The 24176-nt window shown below is 36.0% G+C and overlaps 1 protein-coding gene across 2 annotated transcripts in view; it reads right to left on the reverse strand.

Annotated features, from left to right (window-relative positions):
• Positions 1 to 2037: 2037 nt before the first annotated feature.
• NAMPT (nicotinamide phosphoribosyltransferase) overlaps positions 2038 to 24176 on the reverse strand; it is a 40680-nt gene continuing 18541 nt past the window's right edge. The window contains 7 exon segments of one of the 2 annotated variants that reach the window (NM_001244141.1): positions 2038 to 5366; positions 9737 to 9871; positions 12695 to 12835; positions 16426 to 16545; positions 18245 to 18470; positions 22716 to 22852; positions 23334 to 23492. In NM_001244141.1, coding sequence (NP_001231070.1) covers positions 5256 to 5366; positions 9737 to 9871; positions 12695 to 12835; positions 16426 to 16545; positions 18245 to 18470; positions 22716 to 22852; positions 23334 to 23492 — 1029 coding nt within the window. In that variant the 3' untranslated portion in view covers positions 2038 to 5255. 2 annotated transcript variants of the gene reach the window in all.

Here is a 24176-nt window from a genome sequence, read left to right on the forward strand (position 1 = left end):
GCCTTGACATACTCCTTTTCCTATTTGGAACCAGTCTGTTGTTCCATGTCCAGTTCTAACTATTACTTTCTCATCTGCATATAGGTTTCTCAAGAGGCAGGTCAGGTGGTCTGGTATTCCCATCTCTTTCAGAATTTTCCACAGTTTATTGTGATCCACACAGTCAAAGGCTTTGGCATAGTCAATGAAGCAGAAATAGATGTTTTTCTGGAACTCTCTTGCTTTTTCCATGATCCAGTGGATGTTGGCAATTTGATCTCTGGTTCCTCTGCCTTTTCCAAAACCAGCTTGAACATCTGCAAGTTCACAGTTCACATATTGCTGAAGCCTGGCTTGGAGAATTCTGAGCATTACTTTACTAGCGTGTGAGATGAGTGCAGTTGTGCGGTAGTTTGAGCATTCTTTGGCCCTTTCCTTGGGATTGGGACTAGTGGCAGTGGAAGGGATGTTGTGGGAAGCTACTGAAACCAAGAAATTCAAAATCTAGATTATTTCTTCCTTCTGTCTATTCATTAACTCAAATATTGCTTGAGCACCTGATAAAGGACATTGACTCTGGCAACACACAGAGCACTTCTTAATCAACTTTTCACTTGTCCACACCTGTCCGACCACTTCCAAGAGGCGGAGCTCCTCCTCTTGCAGGCTTGCCTGGGTCAGTGGTCTCTACTGCCTGATCCTTTGAGGTTCACACCCCTCCTTATTGCTGCCTCCTGGCCCCTTCTGTTCTGTGAGCACACTGGCACCTGACTTAGTTTTCCTCTCCACTACGACTCTGGATAATTAAAATGTCCACCTATCAAACCCACTTATCTCTAGGTTTTGTGACCTTGCTTTTGTCTCCAGTGATCTTTCTCTCACTTAGCCACTGTAAGGTCATTCCTTAGACTGTACCACAGCGTAAACTTGCTCCTCTCAGATCAGGCGAGGGTTTTTTATTCTTCCTGACTTGCTTAACAACTCCCAGTAGATCAGAGCTGCCGTCAGACTGCTGTCTTCACAACACTGTATGCTGCCTTCACATCCTTAACATATTCCATTTAGATACCACAGGACCATTTTTCAACAACTCAATTTTAGTAATTATTAAATTATTATCCTTTGTTCTATCAGACTTACCTGGAAAAATCCCACATATACCTATCTTCTCTGTACCTAGGCATCAGGGTGTTACCAGGGAGAGGAACAAAAATAAAACCACAAGAGGCAGATTTCACTGTAAGTTCTGTCACCATTCTATAGTTCTCCAGTACCTGTGGCCACTTGACTCTCCGTAAGAATTGTTTTAAAACATCCATTTTAATCTGCTCTGGTCTCAAATTTCAGAGAAAACCAAAGCCTGCACACAGTCTGGTTTCTTCTCCTTTATCTTCTAGATTACAAACACTCTTAGACATCTAGTCGATCTTTTCACCTGTGTTTTGGACTCCATGGTCCTCCACCTTTTTTGGAACCTAATACCATACTGATCTCTTTAACTCTTGGGTCTTCAATTTTTTCCGCTTTCCCACATCCTTCTCAGAGATAAAGTACTAGCTACAAAGGGAAAGGGAGACACGCTGTTGCCTCATTTGCTCCTCCTCTATACATCCAGCACTCAGGAGTAGCTTCTTTCTGACCTCTACCTCCTCTACTACTGGGAGAGAAGGTCTCTAAGCTGCCTATTGCTACCAAGAGGTCAAATCCAATAGCTGCTTTCACATCCCTCACTGAACTTGATCTCTCAGTAGTATTCAACACCTGTGCAGGATAATGCCTCTCCCCTGGGCTTTCATGATTCTCCTCCTGGCTTTAACCTCTTTAGCTACTGCTTGTCAGTCTCCTTTGCTGGCTCATCTGCCACTTAAGTTTTGAGAATACTTATGCTTTTGCCCTAAGCCCTCTTTTCTTTATAGCAGAGATTCATGCATTTTTGTTTAAAGGGCCATATAATAAATTATTTTAGGCTTTGGAGGCCATAAAGTCTGTCACAACTAATCAACTCTGCCATTGTAGCATGAAAACAGCCATGAACAATAATTAAATTAATCGACGTGGTTGTGTTCCAATAAAACTTTATTTAGAAAACAGATGGTGGGCTGGATTTGGCCTACAGCCTGTGGTTTGTTTATGCCATACTCTACACCCTGCCTAGAGACATATCCTCTTAAGTCTCCATTGACCATCTATACATCAAATTCGTGTCCAAATCTGTGTCTTCAACCACCTAAAACCCACATTTAAATGTCTGAGAGGGCATCTCAAATCTTATCTGACAAATTGTGTTCTTTGACCCCCAATCTGATCTCCCTCCAGTGTCTTTACTAAAAGGCACTGCCATATGTTACACAAGGCAGAAAGTAAGAGTCATCCTAGAAATTTCTCCCTCTTTCATTCTCTTAATTCTCTGAACTGGAAGAATACCTAAAAAAGGTAACTCTGGGAATGCCATTATTTGAAGCACACAGTCAAATTTAACATTTAACTAATAGAGCTAAACTTTATTTCCATGTTTATTACATGTTTATCTTTGATGCTGAATACATATTAGATTGATTTAACATACAACTTGGGAGAAAAGCTGACATTCTCCACTGAATGGGTTAAAAAGGAATGTAAAACTACAAAATACTTGTTTAAGTTTGAATTCTAAATTATGGCAAACAGAACAATAATTACCTTGCTGTTTTCTCTTTCTAGTTTTCCAAGATGGATTTCCTTATAAAATTTTCATAACAATTTACTTCAAGAAAAGAAATAAGGGATAATCATTAAAACCATTTTAAGTATAGAGTACAAATAAAGAGTCTTAATGCAGAACTCCTATCTTCTATTTAAAATACAAATATTTCATGATATTATGAATTGAAGGGGATTAATTGCTAACTGCAAATCTAATGATTTAGAGCAAACTCATACATGCCATTTGCTTTTGTCTGAAAGATTAAGCTGATTTACAGGTGACACAATAGAGCTCTATTTGGTATCCACGTTAACCAGTTGCGTCTCAGAATGGAGATGGCCAAAATACTAAGTGCTTACGTGATGGAGATTTGGGATTAATCAATTCCAAGTGGCTGAAAGCTAACACAGTTAATCATTCCATCCCCCCAATCATTGGCCATGTACAAATGTACAGATTTTAGCATTCAGTGAAAAGTATTAAAACCCCTCTAGATACTCTACAATTGCTGAAATTCACTGTACAAAGACTGTTGTCTATAGTGTAATTCCAGTGTTTAATAAAATCAAAATTATGAGTGGTTATCAAAGTTGTTATTGGTAAGTTTCCTTCCCTTTGCTGTAGCCCCTTAGCACATTTTATGAAGAACTATGTGTTCTTCTTACTATTACTCTTCACTTGGATACATTTAAAAAACAGTAATCACTTTAAAATTATTTTTTACCAGGGATGGGATTACAGGATGAAAACTTTTCCTGGGAGTGTGGCTGATGCCTACTGTTACTAGACAAGTAATTAGAATCATCTGCAAAAATCCATCTTCTTCTTAATAATGCTTATAAAAGATGCTTAATAAAGATAACATCTCTAATTAGATTAGTGACAAAATACCTTCTCATGTAACTGTTTAGAACAAATAATATATGGCTTTTCAATTTGTAAAATTTCACTTTAACGTCATATTGTTAAAGCTCTTCTAAATAGTCTTCTAATACCAGACTCTTAAATGAAAACAGAGAAGACAAAAGAGAAAAACTCTATGTATCAAGGCACACTCTTTTTCTTACAACAGGGGTTAACATACTTTTCTATAAAGGGCCGGATAATAAACATTTCAGGCTTTATGGGTTGTAGGATCACTATTACAATGATTCAACTTCCACTGTTGTTGGGAGAAGGCAGTCATAGACAGAATGTATTTACAAAAAAATAGTCTGAATTTGGCCTGCTGGCCACAGCCTTAGAACAGAAAGGAATCTACAAAACCCTGGTCTCTAGTCAGGTGTGATGACTGACTCAGAATCTAGTAGTTAATCGCTCTAGAACATGTCAATGTTGAACACTTTGAATTCAGCCAAATTACCACTGTGGGATCAGATTCTTCTTTTCAAACTCATGTCATCTTATTTTTCATTTGGGATAATTTATCTTCATTTAAGTAAGTACTTGCTTGAGCATTATTTATTGAGGGATTCAGTTTAAAATTAGTAAGTGATGTCCATAAAATCGAATATCCAATTTTTGAAAAACTTAATGAAAAATATAACAATCAAAACATCTAAAATAAGTACACTCACTACCCATTCCACTAATTCATTTCAGTCATAGCAACTATAGAATAGGAAAAATAAATTCATAAGTGTAATTACTTTAAAATAATTACTTCCATATTTGTCAATATTTTACATTTATGTATATATTCTATAGTGTAAGCAGAAATTCTCTCTAAAAATCTCCTTAAAATCTTGAGGTGCAGAGCCACAGGCAATATCTGACATATAAAACTGCAGTACAGGCCTGTCAATTTGGCATTTCACTGGTACAATACAATGACCAACTTGTATAATCACTGTACAGTGCCTAGACATTCCAGTAAGAACCATTATTTTCTTTAATGTAGAATGATTAATACATAGTCTACAAGGGGCAGTGAGGTTTAGTAATTCTGTTGGGTATATCCTGACATAATTTCAAATTGTACAATAACACAAACAACTTTGTTAAGGCCATGTTTTATTTGCTGATTAATGGACAAAAGGCAATGTATTTTCAAGTATTTTCTTGAAAGTCTGTGCTCATAAAAATCATGAAAAGTTGGAAAGACTGTTAAATCACTGAAACTTTAAATATATCTTACACAATCTGTTTGTACAAAAATACAAGTTAAATATAAACATAAAGCAATCATGATAATTTTATGCAAATCTGTTTTTATGTGATCTTCAGTTATATATAAAAGTTTCTTGGTTGTTTGTGAAAAGATCAATACCAGATTGAATTACTATCTATTGGCAAAGGGCCCTAAAAAGCTTACTTTAGCAATTATCTTTTACATGGTTAAGAGCATTTCCTAATTTGAGATCACCTAAACACTGGAAAAAAGAAAAAAATGAAAAGGGCAGTATGTCCATAAACCAACAAATAATTTGGCTGTAACGTATCATAAAACACAAAGAACCCCCACACATCTGTACAATAAACATTATGTATTACATACTCACACACACAGGGGTACACATGTGTGCATGCACGTAAACACACACACACGCATACGCAGGCACACACACACACACACCCAGTCATAAAACAAAGCCTAATGAGGTGCTGCTTCCAGTTCGATATTCAGCTGTGCATTTTTTCTTACTTCATCAAAAGAATAGCTTTTTGTCACCTTCCCATTCTTGAAGACAGTGTGAAGAAGATCCTACACAAATATAACAATATTGAAATTTAATGGTTATATTAGGCCATCAAACAAAATTTTTCAGTAATGCTTAGATGAATTAGACTGAATAGTCAAATACAGACATGCTGATAATGTTCAAATTATGAAATGATTTTATATAGAAAGGATGCTGATGGAGCAGGCAGAGGAGGCAAGACCCAGATCTAAAATGGAATGTAGACATGTTTAACTTTCTGAAAAGGAATGATTCAAGTATTACATTCTTAAAACAGTTTTCCTTAAAGGCAAAACAAATCTAGTAGATGCTTACTGCTTTGGCTGCCCAGAAGCACTATGGCTGTTGCTAATAATCATGACGGACAGATCGGCAAGGAAAGCCTGCCAGACCGTCCCTGTTCCTAGCCAAGAGACTCAACACCGATTAAACTTACCAACCTGGAATTTACTAAACTTACTAATCATAAGCTTTTGCCTTAAACAAACAAGGTGAAAGTGAAAGTGAAGTCCCTCAGTCAGGTCCGACTCTCTGCGACCCTGTGGACTGTAGCCCACCAGGCTTCCTTTGTCCATGGGATTCTCCAGGCAAGAATACTGGAGTGGGTTGCCATTTCCTTCTCCAGGGGATCTTCCCGACCCAGGGATCGAACCCAGGTCTCCTGCATTGGAGGCAGACGCTTTAACCTCTGAGCCACCAGGGAAACCCATCAAACAAACAAAAGTCAACCCTAAAAATAAGAAACCAAACCCAAACAGAAACATTAATAGATACTGATTTCTTGACTAATACATAGTCACTGATTTTAAAGACTGTGTATATTCCAGAAGTCACTGACACATGTAATCCATTTGATCCATATAAGAATAACAAAGACAAATTAAGAGAATTAAGACTAAATTCCCTTTTGAGTCTGGCAAAGCATTCCTATCTTAGTAAGGAATTATCTGCCTCTAGTTTTTCTTGAAAAATCCATAGAAGTAATCTATTGTGCCAGTTTTTCATTTCATCTGAAGGTGAGCACATAACATTATCTAATATTTCTGTCACTATGTTGTTTCCTTTTTATCCTTTTTCTATTGAAATATAGTTGATTTACAATATTAGTTTCAGGTGTACAATGTAATGATTTAATAGATTATAAACCATTTAAAATTATTATAAAATATGGGCTATATTCCCTGTGCTGTATAGTATGTCTTTGTACCTTACTTATTTTATACATGTAAGTTTGTACCTCCTACTTCCCTACCTTACCCCTGCCTGCTTCCCTCTCCCCACTGGTAAACACTAATTTGTTGTCTGTATCTGTGACACTGCTTCTGTTTCATTATATCCATTTATTTTTTTAGATTCCATATACAAGTAATAACATTCAGTATTTGTCTTTCTCTGACTTATTTCACATAGCATAATAGCCTCCAGGTCCATTGATGTTGCTTCAAGTGACAAAAATTTCACTTTTAACGGCTGAGTAATATTTCATCGTGTGTGTGCATGCACCACATTTTCTTTACCCATTCATTTGTTGATGGATACTTAGGTTGCTTCCATATCTTGGATTACTGTAAATAATGGTGCTATTATTTCATGTGTGGGTTTATTATTTCATGCACATGTTTCAAATCAGTGTTTTCATTTTCTTTGGATATATACCCAGAAATGGAATTGCTAAATCATATCATAGTTCTATTTTTAGTTTCTGGAGGAATCTCCATAGTGGCTGTACCTGTTAACATTCCCACCAACAGTGTATGAGGGTTCTCTTTTCTCCAAATTCTTTCCAACAGTTGTTATTTGTAGACTTTTGGATGACAGCTGTTATTCTGACAGGTGTGAGGTGATACCTTTTTGTGGTTCTGGTGTGCATTTCTCTAACAGTCAGCGATGTTGAGCATCTTTTCACATAGCTGTTAGCCATCTGTATGACTTCTTTGGAAAAAATGTCTATTCAGTTCTTCTGCCCATTTTTTGACTGGATTGTTTTTTGATATTAAGTTACAAGAGCTTCTTGGGTATTTTGGATATTAACCCCTTATTGGTCATATTTGCAAATACTTTCCCGTTCTGTAGGTTGTCTTTTTGTTTTGGTAGGTTTCCTTTGCTGTACAAAAGCTTTTGATTAGATTCCATTTGTTTATTTTTCCTTTTATCGATTTTGCCTTGGGAGACTGATCTAAGAAAACATTTCTATGATTTACATTGAGGAGTGTTCTTTTCTAGGAGTTTAATGGAATCATGTCTTACATTTAGGTTCATTACTGCTTTTGACATATTTTACATCTCATTTTGTGTATCACTGAACTGCTTATTGCAGATATAGATGATTTTACTGTCTTTTAAACTTCCTTAGTAAATGCTTGATTTGCTACCTTTACTATACATTTGCCTTTACTGACAAGGTTTTTCCTTTTGTAATTATTATGTTTCTAGTTACAGCATTTTTCTCTCCTGCTTAGATTACTCCTATTAACATTTCTCGTAAAGCTGGTTTGGTGATGCTGAACTTCAGCTCACCTTTTGATCTCATCAAATCTAAATGAAAGTCTTATCAGGCAGAATATTCTTGGTTGTAGGTTTTACTCTGTCATCACCTTAAATATATTGTGCCATCCCTCTCACCAGCAGAATTTCTGCTGAAAAGTCAGATTACAACCTTATGAGAGTTCCTGTGTATGTAAGTTGTTCCTTTTCCCTTGCTGCTTTTAATATTCTCTTTAGTTTTTGCCATTTTAATTACTGTGTGTCTTGGTGTGGTCCTCTTTGAATTTGATTCTTTTGGGACTCTCTGGAATGCAAGGTCCCCCAGGTTGGAGAGGCTGAGGTGGGGCTCAGACCCCTTGTTTCTTTGGAAGAACCTCTGTAATTATTCTCCTATGGGTTGCCCACTTGGGGATATGGGTCTTGACTATATGGTGATTCTGCCCCTCCTGTCTTGTCATAGTTCCTTCTTTATAGCTTTAGTTGTAGATCTTTTCCTGGTAGATTCTGCCCTTTCTCATCATTATTTATTCTGTAAATAGTTATAATTTTAGCATGCCCATAAGAGGAGTTGAATTCGTGGTCTTCCTACTCCACCATCTTGAAACAATCTTAGCTATCAGTGTGTTGCTTCCAATCACACTGCTCTTGCTGTGGCATTTTCTTTATGAATTTAACTATGAAAATTTAAATATAATCTATTGAGGAAGGGTGGTTCCTGTTAAATCATAATGTCTAGATGATCATAAATGGCTTACTGACTCAAATGTTCTAGAGTATAATCCACATACTCTTAAAACCAATGTCTTGTTTTAGTCACAGTTATGACCACGTCTAAAGTAACTTTTGTCCAGCTGGGGTAAACTAATACAGCAAAGTCTCGGTAATAGAAGAGTTAAATGAAGGCTGTGTAACAGGCTATATATAAACAAATCTAATTCTAAAGGTTTTAGGAACTTGTATGTATTTCTCATTAAAGATAACAGAAAAATCTTACTGTAATAATTATGGCTTAAAATCTTAAAAGAATATAATAAAAGTAACATAAGCAGAATATATGTAGTATAAAGAATCAAAAGTTAAAAAAAATCAATTTTATTATATAATAAAAATAAAATTTTTATGATTTTTATCAATTATGAGTAGTTTCCTTCTAAAAAGGAGTATTTTCTTGTTCAATCCAGTGGCTTATTAATAAAAACTAGAAGTCGAATATAAGTGTAATCTTCTATGTCAATGAGCATACAGACTAAGCATACTATAAATATTTCTAGCTCGGTTGACTTAAATCAGAAAACTTGGTTCATTTATTAGTTATAATCTGAATCAAGTCTGTTTTCATATCTTACACTATTAAGATGACATAATTTGCCTTTTTAGCCCATAGATGTTGTGGTGAGAATTAAATGAGACTAAAGAAAACCATCTGAACTGGATTCTATTGTTTTGAAAAAATGCAATCATCTTTAACAATATCTTGGAATTTGGAAAGCCCTTCTTTCATCTACTAAAATTACCACGGTTTTCCTGTAACATGGACAGCTATGAATAGTCTAAGACCAGCATCCTTTAAGTATGCCTAACTATTCCTGCTCAGAAATGATTCACTGCTAATTGGCAATAGGAGTAAGATTAACTACACACACTTATTGAAGCTCACTCACTCTCTTGTAACTATATGGAACATCATTTTTTTTTTCCTTATAAAATATTTCACCCAATGTAAAGGTCTCATATTTATTATCTAGCCATTTCTTATTTTTCATCTTATTTTGGTAGGCTAGGTCAGCAATTGTAAACATTTTACAATAACACTCTTGTCCTCCAAGAAAAAGCCTCCTTTCTTAATTTGAAAAGTGAACTTATTACTGTTTAAAAAACAAAACAAACCCCAATCAGCATAGATACATACATGACCGTATTCTTCAAGGTCTCCTTTTCCTTCCTCAAGTGTAACAAAATTTCCTGCTGGTGTCCTATGTAAAGATAATCGGCCCTTTTTGGACCTTTTGTTGGGATCAGCAACTGGATCCTTGAAGACGTTAATCTGGAATCCAAATTAAAGTTAGAGAAATAGAAGACTAATCTTCAGAAATGTTCACTCAAGTCACATTAAAAAAGTATATATAAAATTTAAATAAATTTTAAGGTACTTTGCAGGTATAACTAAGCCAATCTGCATCTAGCTCTTAGAGATATAACTCTAGCCTGTTGTGGAGGAGAGAATCCTCTGTCAGGAAAAAGGTATGAACCAAATCCAAATCTTTGAAATCCTTTCATACTAGTGCAGAATACTAATAACTCCATCTGAGGTAAGTCTTTGAGGTCAGCAATGTGACCCTTAAAGTATCCCCTTTTCTATTATGCATTGCCCTTAAACTGATCTAAGTATAGCAAGCACATGCATGTTACTGAAAAATAAATCCATGTCAACTCTATAATCTGTGGCAAGGGTACTAGGATTTTACTACAGTAAAGGCTTGCTCACTTCATAACTTTTCCCCTTTTGTTACTTTTTATTCTATTAGTGATATCTTGTTACCATGAGAAGCAAAGACAACCTTGAGAACCTAGAGACCTAGAGCACAGTGTTTTAGGATCAGAAAGGTAGAAGGCAACTGGAGGAGCAGAAGAAGGAAACCTAGAACTCCCCAAAGAATGATGGAGGTGAACTAAGGTAGGGAACCAATCCATGTTTCTTTAGGATCCCCTACACACATCATCGAAAAAGCGATAGAGTTCCAGAAAAACATCTGCTTTACTGACTATGCCAAAGCCTTTGTGTGGATCACAACGAACTGTGGAAAATTCTTCAAGAGATGGGAATGCCAGACCACCTGACCTGCCTCCTGAGAAACCTGCATGCAGATCAAGAAGCAACAGTTGGAACTGGACATGGAACAACAGACCGGTTCCAAATTGGGAAAGGAGTACCTCAAGGCTGCATGCTGTTATCCTGCTTATTTAACTTATATGCAGAGTACATCATGAGAAATGCTGGACCGGATGAAGCACAAGCTGGAATCAAGATTGCTGGGAGAAATATCAATAACCTCAGATATGCAGATGACACCACCCTTATGGCAGAAAGTGAAGAAGAACTGAAGAGCCTCTTGATGAAAGTCAAAGGGCAGAGTGAAAAGTTGGCTTAAAGCTCAACATTCAGAAAACTAAACTCATAGCATCTTGTCCCATCACTTCATGGCAAATAGATGGGGAAACAATGGAAACAGTAACAGACTATTTTTCTGGGCTCCAAAATCACTGCAGATGGTGACTGCAGCCATAAATTAAAAGACGCTTGCTCCCTGGAAGAAAAGTTATAACCAATCTAGACAGGATATTAAAAAGCAGAGACATTACTTTGTCAACAAAGGTCTGTCTAGTCAAAGCTATGGTTTTTCCAGTAGTCAGGTATGGATGTGAGAGTTGAACTATAAAGAAAGCTGAGCCCCAAAGAATTGATGCTTTTGAACTGTGGTGTTGGAGAAGACTCTTGAGAGTCCCTTGGACAGCACGGAGATCCAACCAGTCCATCCTAGAGGAAATCAGTCCTGAATATTCATTGGAAGGACTGATGTTGAAGCTGAAACTCCAATACTTTGGCCACCTGATGCGAAGAACTGACTCATTTGAAAAGACCTTGATGCTGGGAAAAACTGAAGGCGGCAGAGAAGGGGACGATAGAGGATGAGATGGCATCACCGACTCGATGGACATGAGTTTGAGTAAGCTCCGGGAGTTGGTGATGGACAGGGAAGCCTGGTGTACTGAAGTTCATGGGGTCGCAGAGAGTCAGACATGACTTAGCGACAGAACTGAACACACACCCTTTGATACAGACTCCTAAGAGCTTGTCAAGAGCTACTAGGGAGTTGGTTGTTCAGCTGCCTGCAGCTTGGGTTCCCCCTTCTAAGACTACCAGAAAATGATTCTAGTGTCACAACTAGAACCTCACAGTTCACCTTCCTAAAATATTGACAGTGTTTACATATTTGCTTATTTTTAATGCATGATGGCTAGGTGAGCTGACATGATTGTATGTGCATGCTAAGTCGTTGACTCTTTGTGACCCCATGGACTGTAGTCTGCCAGGCTCCTCTGTCCATAGGGATTCTCCAGGCAAGAATCCTGGAGTGGGTTGCCATGCCCTCCTCCAGGGGATCTTCCTGACCCAGGGATCCAACCCGAGTCTCTTGTATCTTCTGTATTGGCAGGCAAGTTCTTTACCACTAGCGCCACCTGGGAAGCCCAGGTGAGCTGACATTCTCACTCAAATTTGCTCAACTTCTTGATTCAAAGATATACACTGAAGGAGTAGAAATGAATTGACCTGCATCATCTCTCTTAAATTATCTCTCACTTTTCCTCTTTTTTCTAAGTCTTTCTCCTTTTCTGAAGTCAAGTTATCACCTACTATCTCTTATTTTTCCCGTTTCTGAGTACTGTCAGGGGTACAATACAGTAGTAGTTCAGGACCATATTATCCTTCGACTATTGCATTCAATATATGTATTCTAGGCATATTCTCGGAGAAGGCAATGGCACCCCACTCCAGTACTCTTGCCTGGAAAATCCCATGGACGGAGGAGCCTGGTGGGCTGAAGTCCATGGGGTCGCTAAGAGTCGGACACGACTGAGCGACTTCACTTTCACTTTTCACTGTCATGCATTGGAGAAGGCAATGGCAACCCACTCCAGTGTTCTTGCCTGGAGAATCCCAGGGACGGGGGAGCCTGGTGGGCTGCCGTCTATGGGGTCGCACAGAGTCGGATACGACTGAAGCGACTTAGCAGCAGCAGCAGGCATATTCTAGGCCTACACATAAAGACGATAGTAACAACACAAGAGTAGAAGTTGAAGGACATACCCCAAGGCCATTGGTTACAACATAACTACATTTGAAGGAACAATTCAAGAGATCTCTTGTTAACTTCTGTAGCAAGGCTCCACCAGAACCAAAGGAAACATTTTCAATACTCCATTTTTTTTGCTTCATGCCTTCCACAATCTAGATTAAAGAAGAAAATTTTAAAAAGTCAGGTAATTTGGGAGTGGAAAGAAGTTATTTTTCCATGGGCCATACTGATGAATAAACCATCTAAAGCTGTTTATAACACAGTAAACAATGAGCTAAGAATAAGGCCTACATGAAGTTACATCCCACTTTTTTTCTTTTAAAAGACCCACCCACCTCAAAGAGGGAAGCCCAGGAATAAGTGTAGAAGGAGGGGATTTCATTCAAAGTTCCTGAATCTGTACTGTTACCAGCGATTGTGGTTTAGGTTGGGGGAATAAAGGGAATGAGAGGTAGAAAAAAATGGCTATCAATACACAAGGTTACTTGAGTAAACTCTCATCTACCTCTTTAATTCACTGCCCAGATGCCAGTAGCACAAGCAATGAGGCCCAGATATTTGCCCCAAATTAGTAGATTCTGTGACTCTACTCATCATTAATAAATTTCAATACATGTTGTCACATGTCACAGTGCAAGTCATGTAATGGGGGTGCTTAAAATCATCAGATATTAGTGATTAAAAAAAAAGTGTAAAGTACTCCCTCTAATTTAAGAGTTGAGGCACTGGCAGTCGTCTGGCCCTGGCTGGTACCCTAGTGCCATAAGCAAAACTATGAACTGATTGGGAGCTAAGATTTATCACTGGATCATTTTTTTGGGCAGAATTATCTAAAAAGCCAGAAAGAGAGACCTATATAAACACAGACTTCTAACAACTAGACTATTTCTTTCAAGGGACACATAATTTAAATTTTACATTAATTTATTACTTTATTATCAATCTTATTTGCATTTCTTTTTCCCAGGCAGGACTTGGTTAACTAGTGTCTTTCTTCTTATGTAACATACTCAATCACTTTTATGGTAGAAGGTAGCAGATAAAGTTTAATAACCATTCTTTTAATTTCATACTAGTCAAAAGGAAGTAATTATAAAGTATGGGGTTTTTAAATTTAAACAGAACTTTCAGAAGTGATTAGAAAATCAAAATCAAGTTTAATAGGTTTATGTGAGTTATTCATACAGATTTGTCATATACTTCCCAATACCAAGAGTCTCAAACTGACCTCTTATCTAAATGAGGAATAGTTGCTGTTGTTTATTCACTAAGTCGTACCTGACTTTTGCAACCCCCATGAACAGTAGCCCAACATGTTTCTCTGTCCATGGGATTTCCCAGGCAAGAATACTGGAGTGCCATTTCCTTCCCCAGGGGATTTTCCTGATCCAGGGCTTGAACCCATATCTCCTGCATTGGCAGGCAGATTCTTTACCACTTTTCAACATTATAAGATACAAATATATAAACTCCAAGGACCTACATCTTTTAACAAATCCACATTTAGAAATGCAACTTTCTTTTTAAGTCTCAGTCTAACTCTCCTGCTGTATGTCAGGAATCAAGATGGAGACATATGCAATTTATTTTAAAGTAATTCTCATGTCTTTTTATTATTACACTTGAACTCAAAATACTCAAGGGCCCTGAGTTTTCTCACTGAACTGTAAACCAAGTATAACTAAAACAATAACGAAAACCTTATAAAACAATGTGAAATTAAAGTTCTAATAAGTGAATTTCAACACAGAAGAAACACAAGGAGTAGAACAGAAAAATGGAGTTAAAGAAACAGAGACCAACAGACGGAGGGTAAGGAGATCTGGGTAAAATATAGAGAAAACAGTTTCAGACCTGTCACTTGATTTTAGGTACACCTCAGAAGCACAAGAATGAGAAATTAACAAAGAAACAGTACCACCTAATGTCATATTCTGTCTTTTAGGACCAATTTCTTTAAGGTGTTCTTCCCATACAGCTTCACCATCACAAGTTGCGAAATTTAGACAATTTAAAGTTTATGTGAATTTTTCTATTAATGTTACTGGATGTTACAGAATTAGAGGAAATATTACCTTTAAAAAATTTTACACATACAAATTAAAAGGAAACCTGACTAGACAAAAAGTCTATATAAATTCCTTTCCTTGTTTCTAAAAACTTATTTCGACCCATCTCCAATATGGAAAGAGAGCAGGTATTATCCTTTAGGTAATGAGTGCATGTATTAACACAAACTACTCATTCTCTGACCATTCTGTTTAAGGTTTTACCAATGCCAGAGAATGTGTGTCTTGGGATTTAACTTTTTGTTTATGGAGTTATTTTTTTAAGAAAGGTTCAAGTTCTGAACTGATTCTCAACTTTAAAAATGCATATACATTTTCAAACTTTATTTTAGCAAAATGAAAAAAAAAGAAAAGCCAAAGAGCTTCAGTTTTTAAAGAGAAGTTCAAATACCCGATGGAACAACCGAACTTAAAGAGCTGCCCCTAAGAATAAGGAAGGACAGGGATAAGCAATGGGAAGAGCACTGGGCTGGTAGATATTCTGTTAAACAGTACCTTGCCCAGGTTTCTTCATCTGAAAGGGACCTGTTGAAACGGAGGCTGGGTACTAGTTCTTAACTGACACCATGTCAGAAACCTTCAATTCAGCTGAGCTAGAAGACAACAGCAATTAAATATGCCAACTGAGATTTCTATATTCAGGTCCTCCTCTTTGCTGAAGACTTTTCTTCTATTTCTTCCTTTGTACATCAAAGCCCCTAGGATGCCCCAACACCAAATGTCTTAGAAGAGCTGGGGAAGTTTCCACTTATCTTAGGCAAGGCGGTTTGGAAGAGCTGGTGGAAGAAACCTCATTTCTGTTATTTTAAGAGATCTATTTCAGACCTCATTTGGAACTCTAAATACATGTCACCACAGAAGTACTGAGAGTTATATGCAATAGTTCTTTCTTTTAAATGAATCTTTAGAAAACAAACTGTTCATAACTGGAGTACTGACCTTCCTCTAACCACACCAACCCTTTCAAACAGAAAATTCTTTTGGTAACTTGTGTTATACAAGTGGATATCATCTGAAACTAGTATACATTAAAATGTCAGTGCTTTATCATAGTTGACAATCTATATCATGGTATCAGTGATAGTCTTAATTGTTGTGGAGTGCTTTACATATTAAAAGTATAGTTCTTTAGAAACTTATTTGAGAAACAAAAAAGAGGAAAATGGTTTAAGATAATATAAAACTTACACTGTTTGACTAACAATAGTGATAACAGTCAATGCTAAATTTAGAGGAGGTAACAAACCATTCTATAAATCTGAAAAAGCACAGTATCAAAAAGAGTAGTATCATTCAGGTTTCACATTATTGGAGTATGTGAAGTTCCATTCTATTGAAACTGAGACCTATTTGTACAGTGTTAAGAAACAAAAAGTTAAGACTTTTTGTTTTACATATAAAGAGTACTCTTTGGCATTTTCTTGTTTCCTAGTGACACTTCTTTGGGCTCATCATCCACAGTGGCCAATGAGGACTGGGAGTATGGTTTGGCTGGTATGTCTGTATTTTAAGTTACTATTATCTATAAATTTTAAGCATTTAACAGAAAAGACATACACTGTCTTACTAAAAGAATAACAATTGTACTTAAATTATTGTTATTGTTATCAAATTAGTAAACAGTTTAATTATAAGAATTACCTTATTGAAACTTTTTAATATAAAATACATACCTCTTGTAAGGTATTAATATCTACTCCATCTCCTTGAATAACTCTAAGATAAGGTGGTAGCAACTTGTAGCCCTTCGAGTTCTCAGTAACAGGGAACTTCTTACCTAAAATATCCAAAACCTGTTTGGAAAAATACACATCCAACACAAAATAACTAAGACTGAAAAAAAGTGTAAAAACTTTCCAAAGTTAAAAAGACTTTGCTAACAATCTTGAATATAAAAATTTAATTACTTAAATTTTATATTACCATGTATAAGCCTTCTAAAATTTCATCTCAATTCTATTTGATTTTTAGAACAGGCATGCAATTTTCTATCAAGCCAATTTATGCTGTAAAGCGGCTCAAAACGTAAGTATTTTTCCCTCACATTTTTCTAATTAGATTCAGAGAAAAAATCCTTTAACATTAGAAACTTACAATGGTAAATATAATATTTTTAAAAGGTATATAAAACATCATTTAAAAAACTCATGATGATACTTTTCAGTTGGATTTTTTTCTGCTTGTGCCAATAATGTAATTTGTCTGATGTAACTCAAACATGAATCCAGCTGAATTTTCTGAAGTCCTTCTCACTTAACAATAACACCAATTTTTTTTAAGCCAAATTGCTTAATATGCAAGTTGTGCAACTCATTCACTAACTATTGAAAGTTTGGTAGCAGCTGAAATACTTCAACACTGACTGAAAATTTATCAGAAAGCTTCCTCAGAGATTCAAGGGTTCTACCCAACCATCACTCCCTTTTCCTAAATAAACTGGTTTAATATTCTAACAATGACAAAATTCCGTATGGTAACTCAGTTGATTCTTGAAACTAGGTTTGTATATTTTTATTAGGTAACAGAAAAAACATGAAACCTGTTCAGTTTGCTAAACCAAATCAGTTCATATTTCAGGCTAAGATAAAACCATCAGACTGGTCTTTTACTTAACAGGATAGGAAAAGACCTCCTTGATTCTACACCCCACTGTTTTAAAGGGTAATTCATCACCTAATCATCAGCTGGCAAACAGTGTGGTAAAGAGAGATGGTATGATAGTCATAAAGACCTATGCTGGCTATTTGGCTTATTTTATTACATGTTGTCTGACCTTCAGCAAGTGAATTTTAACCTAAGCTGGTTTATTTGTCTATAAAAAAAGAGTTGTAATACGGATCATAAAGTTTTCGGAGATTCAATGACACAATTAAGCAAAGCATGTAACACACTATTTTTCTAGTAGTAAGCATCAATAACCTGTTTCTATTAGTGCTTTTCAAAGAAGGTAAACCAAGTCCTAAAAACTTAAAAAAGAAAGAAGAAAAAAAAAAAGACAAAAAGGCTACCTTGAGGACCGGTAGTATCACTAAGAATCTCTACTTGAAAAGTATTTTCAAATTATTTTTGTTCCACATTACCTTGCACATACTTCTTTTGCACTAAAACCTTCAAAGGTACAGCAATAACTTGTGATAAAGGCAGAGAAAGAAACCACAAACTTGGTAACCAAATCACAGGACTGGTTAAAAATGGTAATGGGATTTATTAATCTTCAAGGTAAGTAGAAAAGAAAGTATTCAACAGTCAACAGTACTTAGTAGTCTATTTGACAGTTACATATTAGTAACCCTTTACTCTGGAAATACTTTCTCTAGTTATTAATGTGTGACCTTGGGCAAATCTATTAATTCTCTCTGGGCTGCAACTCTAAAATAAGGGGACTGGTCCAGATAGTTCTGAAATGGTGTGTGTATGAATGAAATTAAAAGTAGTGTTGATGCAGCTGGTCTATTGGCACTTTTAATAATCAAGTTACGTATTAAAATTTACCTTTAATACAGTGTCAAGAGGATTTCCAGAATCAGGTCTGATTATTAGTGGTGCCTCTGTACTTCTTGATACTATTAAATGTCTTAAATCTTCACCCCATGTTTTCTCACACGCATTATAAATGTCATAGCTATCGCTGACCACAGATACAGGCACTGATGAAAACTGTGTTACTATATGTTCAAAAGCATCTTTTTCATGGTCCTTCCCCCAAGCTGTTATGGTACTAGAAAACAAAATGAAAATACAGATTTACTTAGGTAGACACATTATCTGTTCCTGAATTATATCTCATGTTTACTATACTACACCATCAACAGTGCAGAGAAGGTGAGTGATTTAGTTTAATGAATGCACATCAAGAGGTTAGTTGAATACTAGTTGAGCCAAACCAAACCACCCTTTGGCCAATTTTTAAGACTACAAGTAATCTCTCCAATAGTTATTCAAACTCTTAAGTCATATTCAACCAAAGGATAAATGATATTATTTTCTTTTTTAGTACTCCTGAACCTAACTCATTTAAAATGAGTAAGCTAAAAAAGCACCTGTTAAATACTATATACATTATGCTAAGATGTTAGAAAGAATGAACACATACTCCCATTATTTCACTAAGCAATGCAGTTCCCTTTTGTGAATTTTCAAAACCATATACCAATAATAATAAGGACATATATTTTATCTTTCTTACTCTCAAAACCTTACACTTAAAAGACAATTACTTAGGCAATTACTTATACTGTATCATGCATATATGTAGTCAACTAACTAACTCTTTACCTGTTGTATCTTTAATTGGCCTGTAATAGGCATTTATTTTACTTATAGATTATCTACTAACTAACATATGCCCAGGAAGTAAGAATTACAATATTTAGTTTGAGCTAAACATAATTAAGATGGGAAATAGTGTGAGAGTTTCTATTAGGCAAGAATGATAACAGTAATTTTTATACTGTCCTTTTTGAACAGATTAACTGCATTTAACTAAAGTACTTGCTGATTAACTTATAATATAAATAACAAATTCTTAATGAGAACCTAATAATTTTAGAATTGTTATGATTTTCTCATGCCCAGTAATTTTACTTTCTCCCTAATTTATTAGTTTTTGCCTCTACTTCATTTTCCAAAGTAAAATAATGGCAAGTGAAACAACCCATTCATTTAATCCCATGCAGATATGTTTATCTCCAAACTATTTAAAGAGTCATACTATTTTTGAAACTGTTTTCTTTTTCCCTCTAAAGGACTAAAGTAAACAACTTCTCTCATGCTGTCAATGATATGCTGGGGACAGCAGAGGATGTACACTTCAGGGATACATACAGACTTCGCTATCCAGAACTACTGAAATGGAGTGAGAGCATATTTATATAAAATTTATTTTATAGTGAACAAAGTAGCTATGATGCCTACTCTCCACTTCATGCAAGCACCTACCGGTTGAAAGGAAAATTAAGACATGGATAAAGAAAGCTCTTTCTTCAAATCAAGAATTGCTATGGTCTTCTCTGTAAGGGACTTCCTGGTGGCTCAAATGGTAAAGCGCCTGCCTACAATGTGGGAGACCCGGGTTCAATCTCTGGGTTGGGAAGATCCCCTGGAGAAGGAAATGGCAACCCACTCCAGTATTCTTGCCTGGAAAATACCACGGACGGAAGAGCCTGGTAGGCTATAGTCCATGGGGTGGCAAAGAGTCGGACACGACTAAGTCGGACAGGACTTTTCTTCTTTCTTTCTCTGTAAGGGAGAGAATTAAGCTCAAAGAATACTAGCACTGGAGAGCTTTGCAATGTAAGAACCAACTCTGAAGAGGTTATTTCAATGCAGTCATCTAACTCTGTGTGTATCACTTCTAGAAAACTTAATAGTTTAGTCTTTATCTTACTTGCTTTCTCTTTGGCATTTGAACTTTCCTGAAGCTTTATTTTCCAATGACTTCACTGACGTATCTCATGTTTTGATTTTTTCCCCCTATTTCTTTGGGTCCTCTTCTGTTGCCCCTAGAGGCTGTGCTCGCCTTCCTCAGTATGACCTGGGCACTAGTCTGTCTCTCTATACCTCCCTATGTGAAAACCACTCAAAGCTTTTAAAAATACCCTTATAGTGAGTTTCCAAAATCTGTACCTTAGCCCAGGTTTCCCCCACCTCCACACCGCCCCCCGCAGACTCCAGATCCATTTTGTTGGGGAGGAAAATGAGTATCTCATCATCCCATAGACATTTCCTAGAGCACCCTCCACATAATGCAATCATAACACCTATTTTATTTGGTATATAGAGATCATAAATATTTGGTCAGTGACTTCTACTTATACCACCATTCCAATTTTCAGCATCATATTTGATACATTTCCAGTTTGAGGAAGAGGTATATAATTGAATATTTCTAAGTCTATATTCATATATTCTTTAAGAAAATATAACAATAATGGCAATGTTCTAAATTTTAGCATTTTCTTATTTTAAAGTTATCTTAGATGTTAGTTCATTTTTCCTCAATGACCTTCTGATGTTGGAAATGCAAAAATTTTTGTTCCTCCTTTTGTTGGCTTGGATGGAGGAAATGAAGAACAGAGAGATAAATGAGTTGCCCAAGGCCACCCAGTATGTCAGCTGTAAGGTCACTCCTATTTCCCAACTTTCAATCTAGAGCTCTTTTCACTGTACTATGCTGTTGTTTAAAAAGACTTATCTATTTAAGAACAGCTGATATATTAAGGAGTCAGATTTGCAGATGTAATAAATATTATGAGGCTATAAAAACAGTAGATTTTCACCCTGTATTAACATGAAATTCCTAAAGAAAATATCTTTATTCTCAGATTTGTAGTATCACACTCATGATGTTATTACTTTGAAACAAAACCATTAATACAGAGTACTCTTTATTAGTACTGTATTAGTAAGTTTTTAAAAGGTATGCATGTATCTAAGACCAAAAATTAAAATACTGCAACCCTTAAATCTTGATCTGTTAATGTCACTCTTATTTTCCTAGTTTCACTAGTCTTGAAACTTACATGTGAAAATATTTCAAGTCCCTACTAAGAGAGCAATGCTAGTAAACGTTAGCTGAATCCACTTTCTATTGAGCCCCAGTTCAAGTCATCATTTCAGCAATTTCATCTCCCAAGCCTCTGCTCATGTTTATCCCCTTCTTTTATTTAGACACTTGGTTCTGAATCTCATCATCTCTCAAAATTATTGCAACATTTCCTATAAACCCTAACTTCTCATTTTTCTCTATTTTTCAATTCATAAGATAGCCCACTATCAAAGTGATCTTTCTACAACATTTCTGACACTACTTCTTTGCTCAAAAACTTAAATGCCCACCCTCATTTGAAAATGGAATTAGAATAACCCAGCACATTCAATGTGAAAATACATTTGAGGCCTTTTACTTATTAACCTGTCTTTCCAGCCCACCTGACGTTACCTACAAAATCTCCGTACAAGATACATTTCAGTCCTTATTCCTTAAGCACATCCATATTTGCCTCTTTCATGACAATGCTTAACACACGGTAGGTACGTAATAAATATTTATTCAGAGAATAAAGAATCCCGTAGTGTCTGCCATTAAATTTTACCAAACATTCAAGAAGTCAATATTTACATACTATCTCTATAAAGCCTTTCTTCATCCTACCAGTGGAATATGACCCTACTTCTCCTTCCTCTGCACTGCTGCAGTACTTTAATTGTATCATTTTAAGAGCACTTTAACAGAGCAGAATGTTGCTAGTGTACTTTTTATCCAAAAGATAGGATTAATTCTTTATGTCTTTCCATCCCTTGTAGCATCCAGTAGACTGCTGGGATCAAAGCTCAGCTTTACTCATTGCTGGTTTTAGCACCGTGTTCTTGTTGTATGAATCAGAAATAAGGATTGGCATACATTTAAAAAACTCCACTAACTTCCAGTAAAATTAACTCTAGAACCAGAGCAGCTATAGCCTGGACTATAATAGTTTTCTAGTTTAACTTGAATGGAGGAAACCTAAGAATCTGAACACTCTTCCTTTCATCAAAAGGGTTAACTCGCTCATCTACAATTCAAGGTACTGGGCTCAGAAGATAATTTCCAGAACAAAGATAAGTGAAGTTATGTAGAAGAGCAGGGAAAGAGAGAACACTGACCAGGTGTCACAATGAGTGCTTCTAGACTTCAAGTACATGACTTATCTGTACATGGCAATAGAGAAGCTAACATTTTTTAAACAATAAAACTCATAGAGCAATATAAAAGTTAGAAAAAGAACTCCTAAATTGTTTCTATTAGGACAGTTAAAAGTTTTGTCTACCTTCCTGACACCAGTTTTTATATACAGTATAAAGAAGATTTACTGTAGTACCTATCTGTGTAGTTAAACAAAATATGACTCAGTTACAAAAATGAAGAAGCTTATTTATGAAAAACCAATGTGAGATAACAGAAGGATGAAAACAGAAATTTTACCTGTGTTCTGCCGCTGGTACAGAATAGCCTGGAACAGGGTCTTTTGTTCCATAATATTTTTTAATTAAAGCAATTCCTGCTACTGTATCTGTTCCTTTGAAGTTAACCAAATGAGCAGACGCTCCTATGCCAGCAGTCTGCAAAATAAACCATAAACCAAATTCCAAAAAAAGAAAAAGACCTATACTTGAAGTACAGAGCATAGCCCCCAAAGGAGTTACTGTCTTCAGTTATTTTTAAAGAGAAGTCAACCGTTACCTCCTCAAAGAGACCTACTTAAATAATAGTAATCTACCTGCACTTCCCATCATCCTCTTTTCCACTACTCTGTCTTGTGCTTCTCAGTAGTAGTATCTGACATGTTTATTACATATATTTAGTCATCTGTCCATCCATCCATCAGATATATAAAGGAGGGAGATGTTTACTGAAGACTATTATTTCAGGTATCTTTAACAGAGGCTGACACATATTAGGTATTTAATATCCTTGACTGAATTTCTGGAATTTCAAAATGTGACCTACTTCCCATATAACTTCCTAGTAACTTCCTAAAACTTTATACTGGTAACCTAACCAACAATCTATATTTTATTGAGGTTCCCTCCAGTTTCTTACCTCTTGGGAAGAGACTCCTCTGTAGCCAAAATCATGTAACTTGTATTCCAGACCATCTAAGTTACCAGATGTTTCTAATAAGTATTTGGCCAATATTTTCTTCTGCTCTCTAGAATTTGTGGCCACTGTGATTGGATACCAGGACTGAACAAGAATAGTCTGTAGTAATAAAATTAACCACAAACATTAATACATAAAAAATTGGATTCTTTCTGAGGAAAATCCTAGCTTTCTCTGGAGTTATGTCCTGGACTGCCATACTAGTAGAAATACCAATTGGACATTTCAGCTGTATGGTGGGAAGCCTACCACATGTATTTCAGATACAGTGCCGAGCTCAGCTCTCAAATCCATAATACGAAGGATAAGCAAACTAGGCCCCAAACAGTAGAGAATGTTGAATTACCTATTTTTCCATCCAAAGCTCCAAAGAAGCAAATTTTATGAAGACTATCTGTGATGAAGGACCAATGTATTTATTTTCAATCTATCATGGATCAATAGTTTTATAAACTATATTCACACTTGGATGCTAAGGCAATTGCTATAGAAGTTTCTAAATGCTTATCCTTGATTTTTATATTTCATGCAGACTTGCACTGAAGACCTCATGGACCAGCACTGGTCCATGGACTGCACCTTGAATAGTATACACCTAGAGAAGTTATTTTTTCACTCCTCTAGGTAGTACTGGATCTAATTTTTCCTTGGATCTAATATGACTACTGGAAGGTTATGTATGTGAGATACTTTTGCTTAGTACTAGACAATTCAATTCACAGAGTTATGTTTTATGTCCTTGGCATTTATCAAAAGTCATTATAAAAGAGCCACATGAAACAT

Source organism: Bos taurus, chromosome 4 (genome assembly GCF_002263795.3).
Source record: "Bos taurus isolate L1 Dominette 01449 registration number 42190680 breed Hereford chromosome 4, ARS-UCD2.0, whole genome shotgun sequence".
In the NCBI taxonomy this organism is placed as follows: Eukaryota; Metazoa; Chordata; class Mammalia; order Artiodactyla; family Bovidae; genus Bos; species Bos taurus.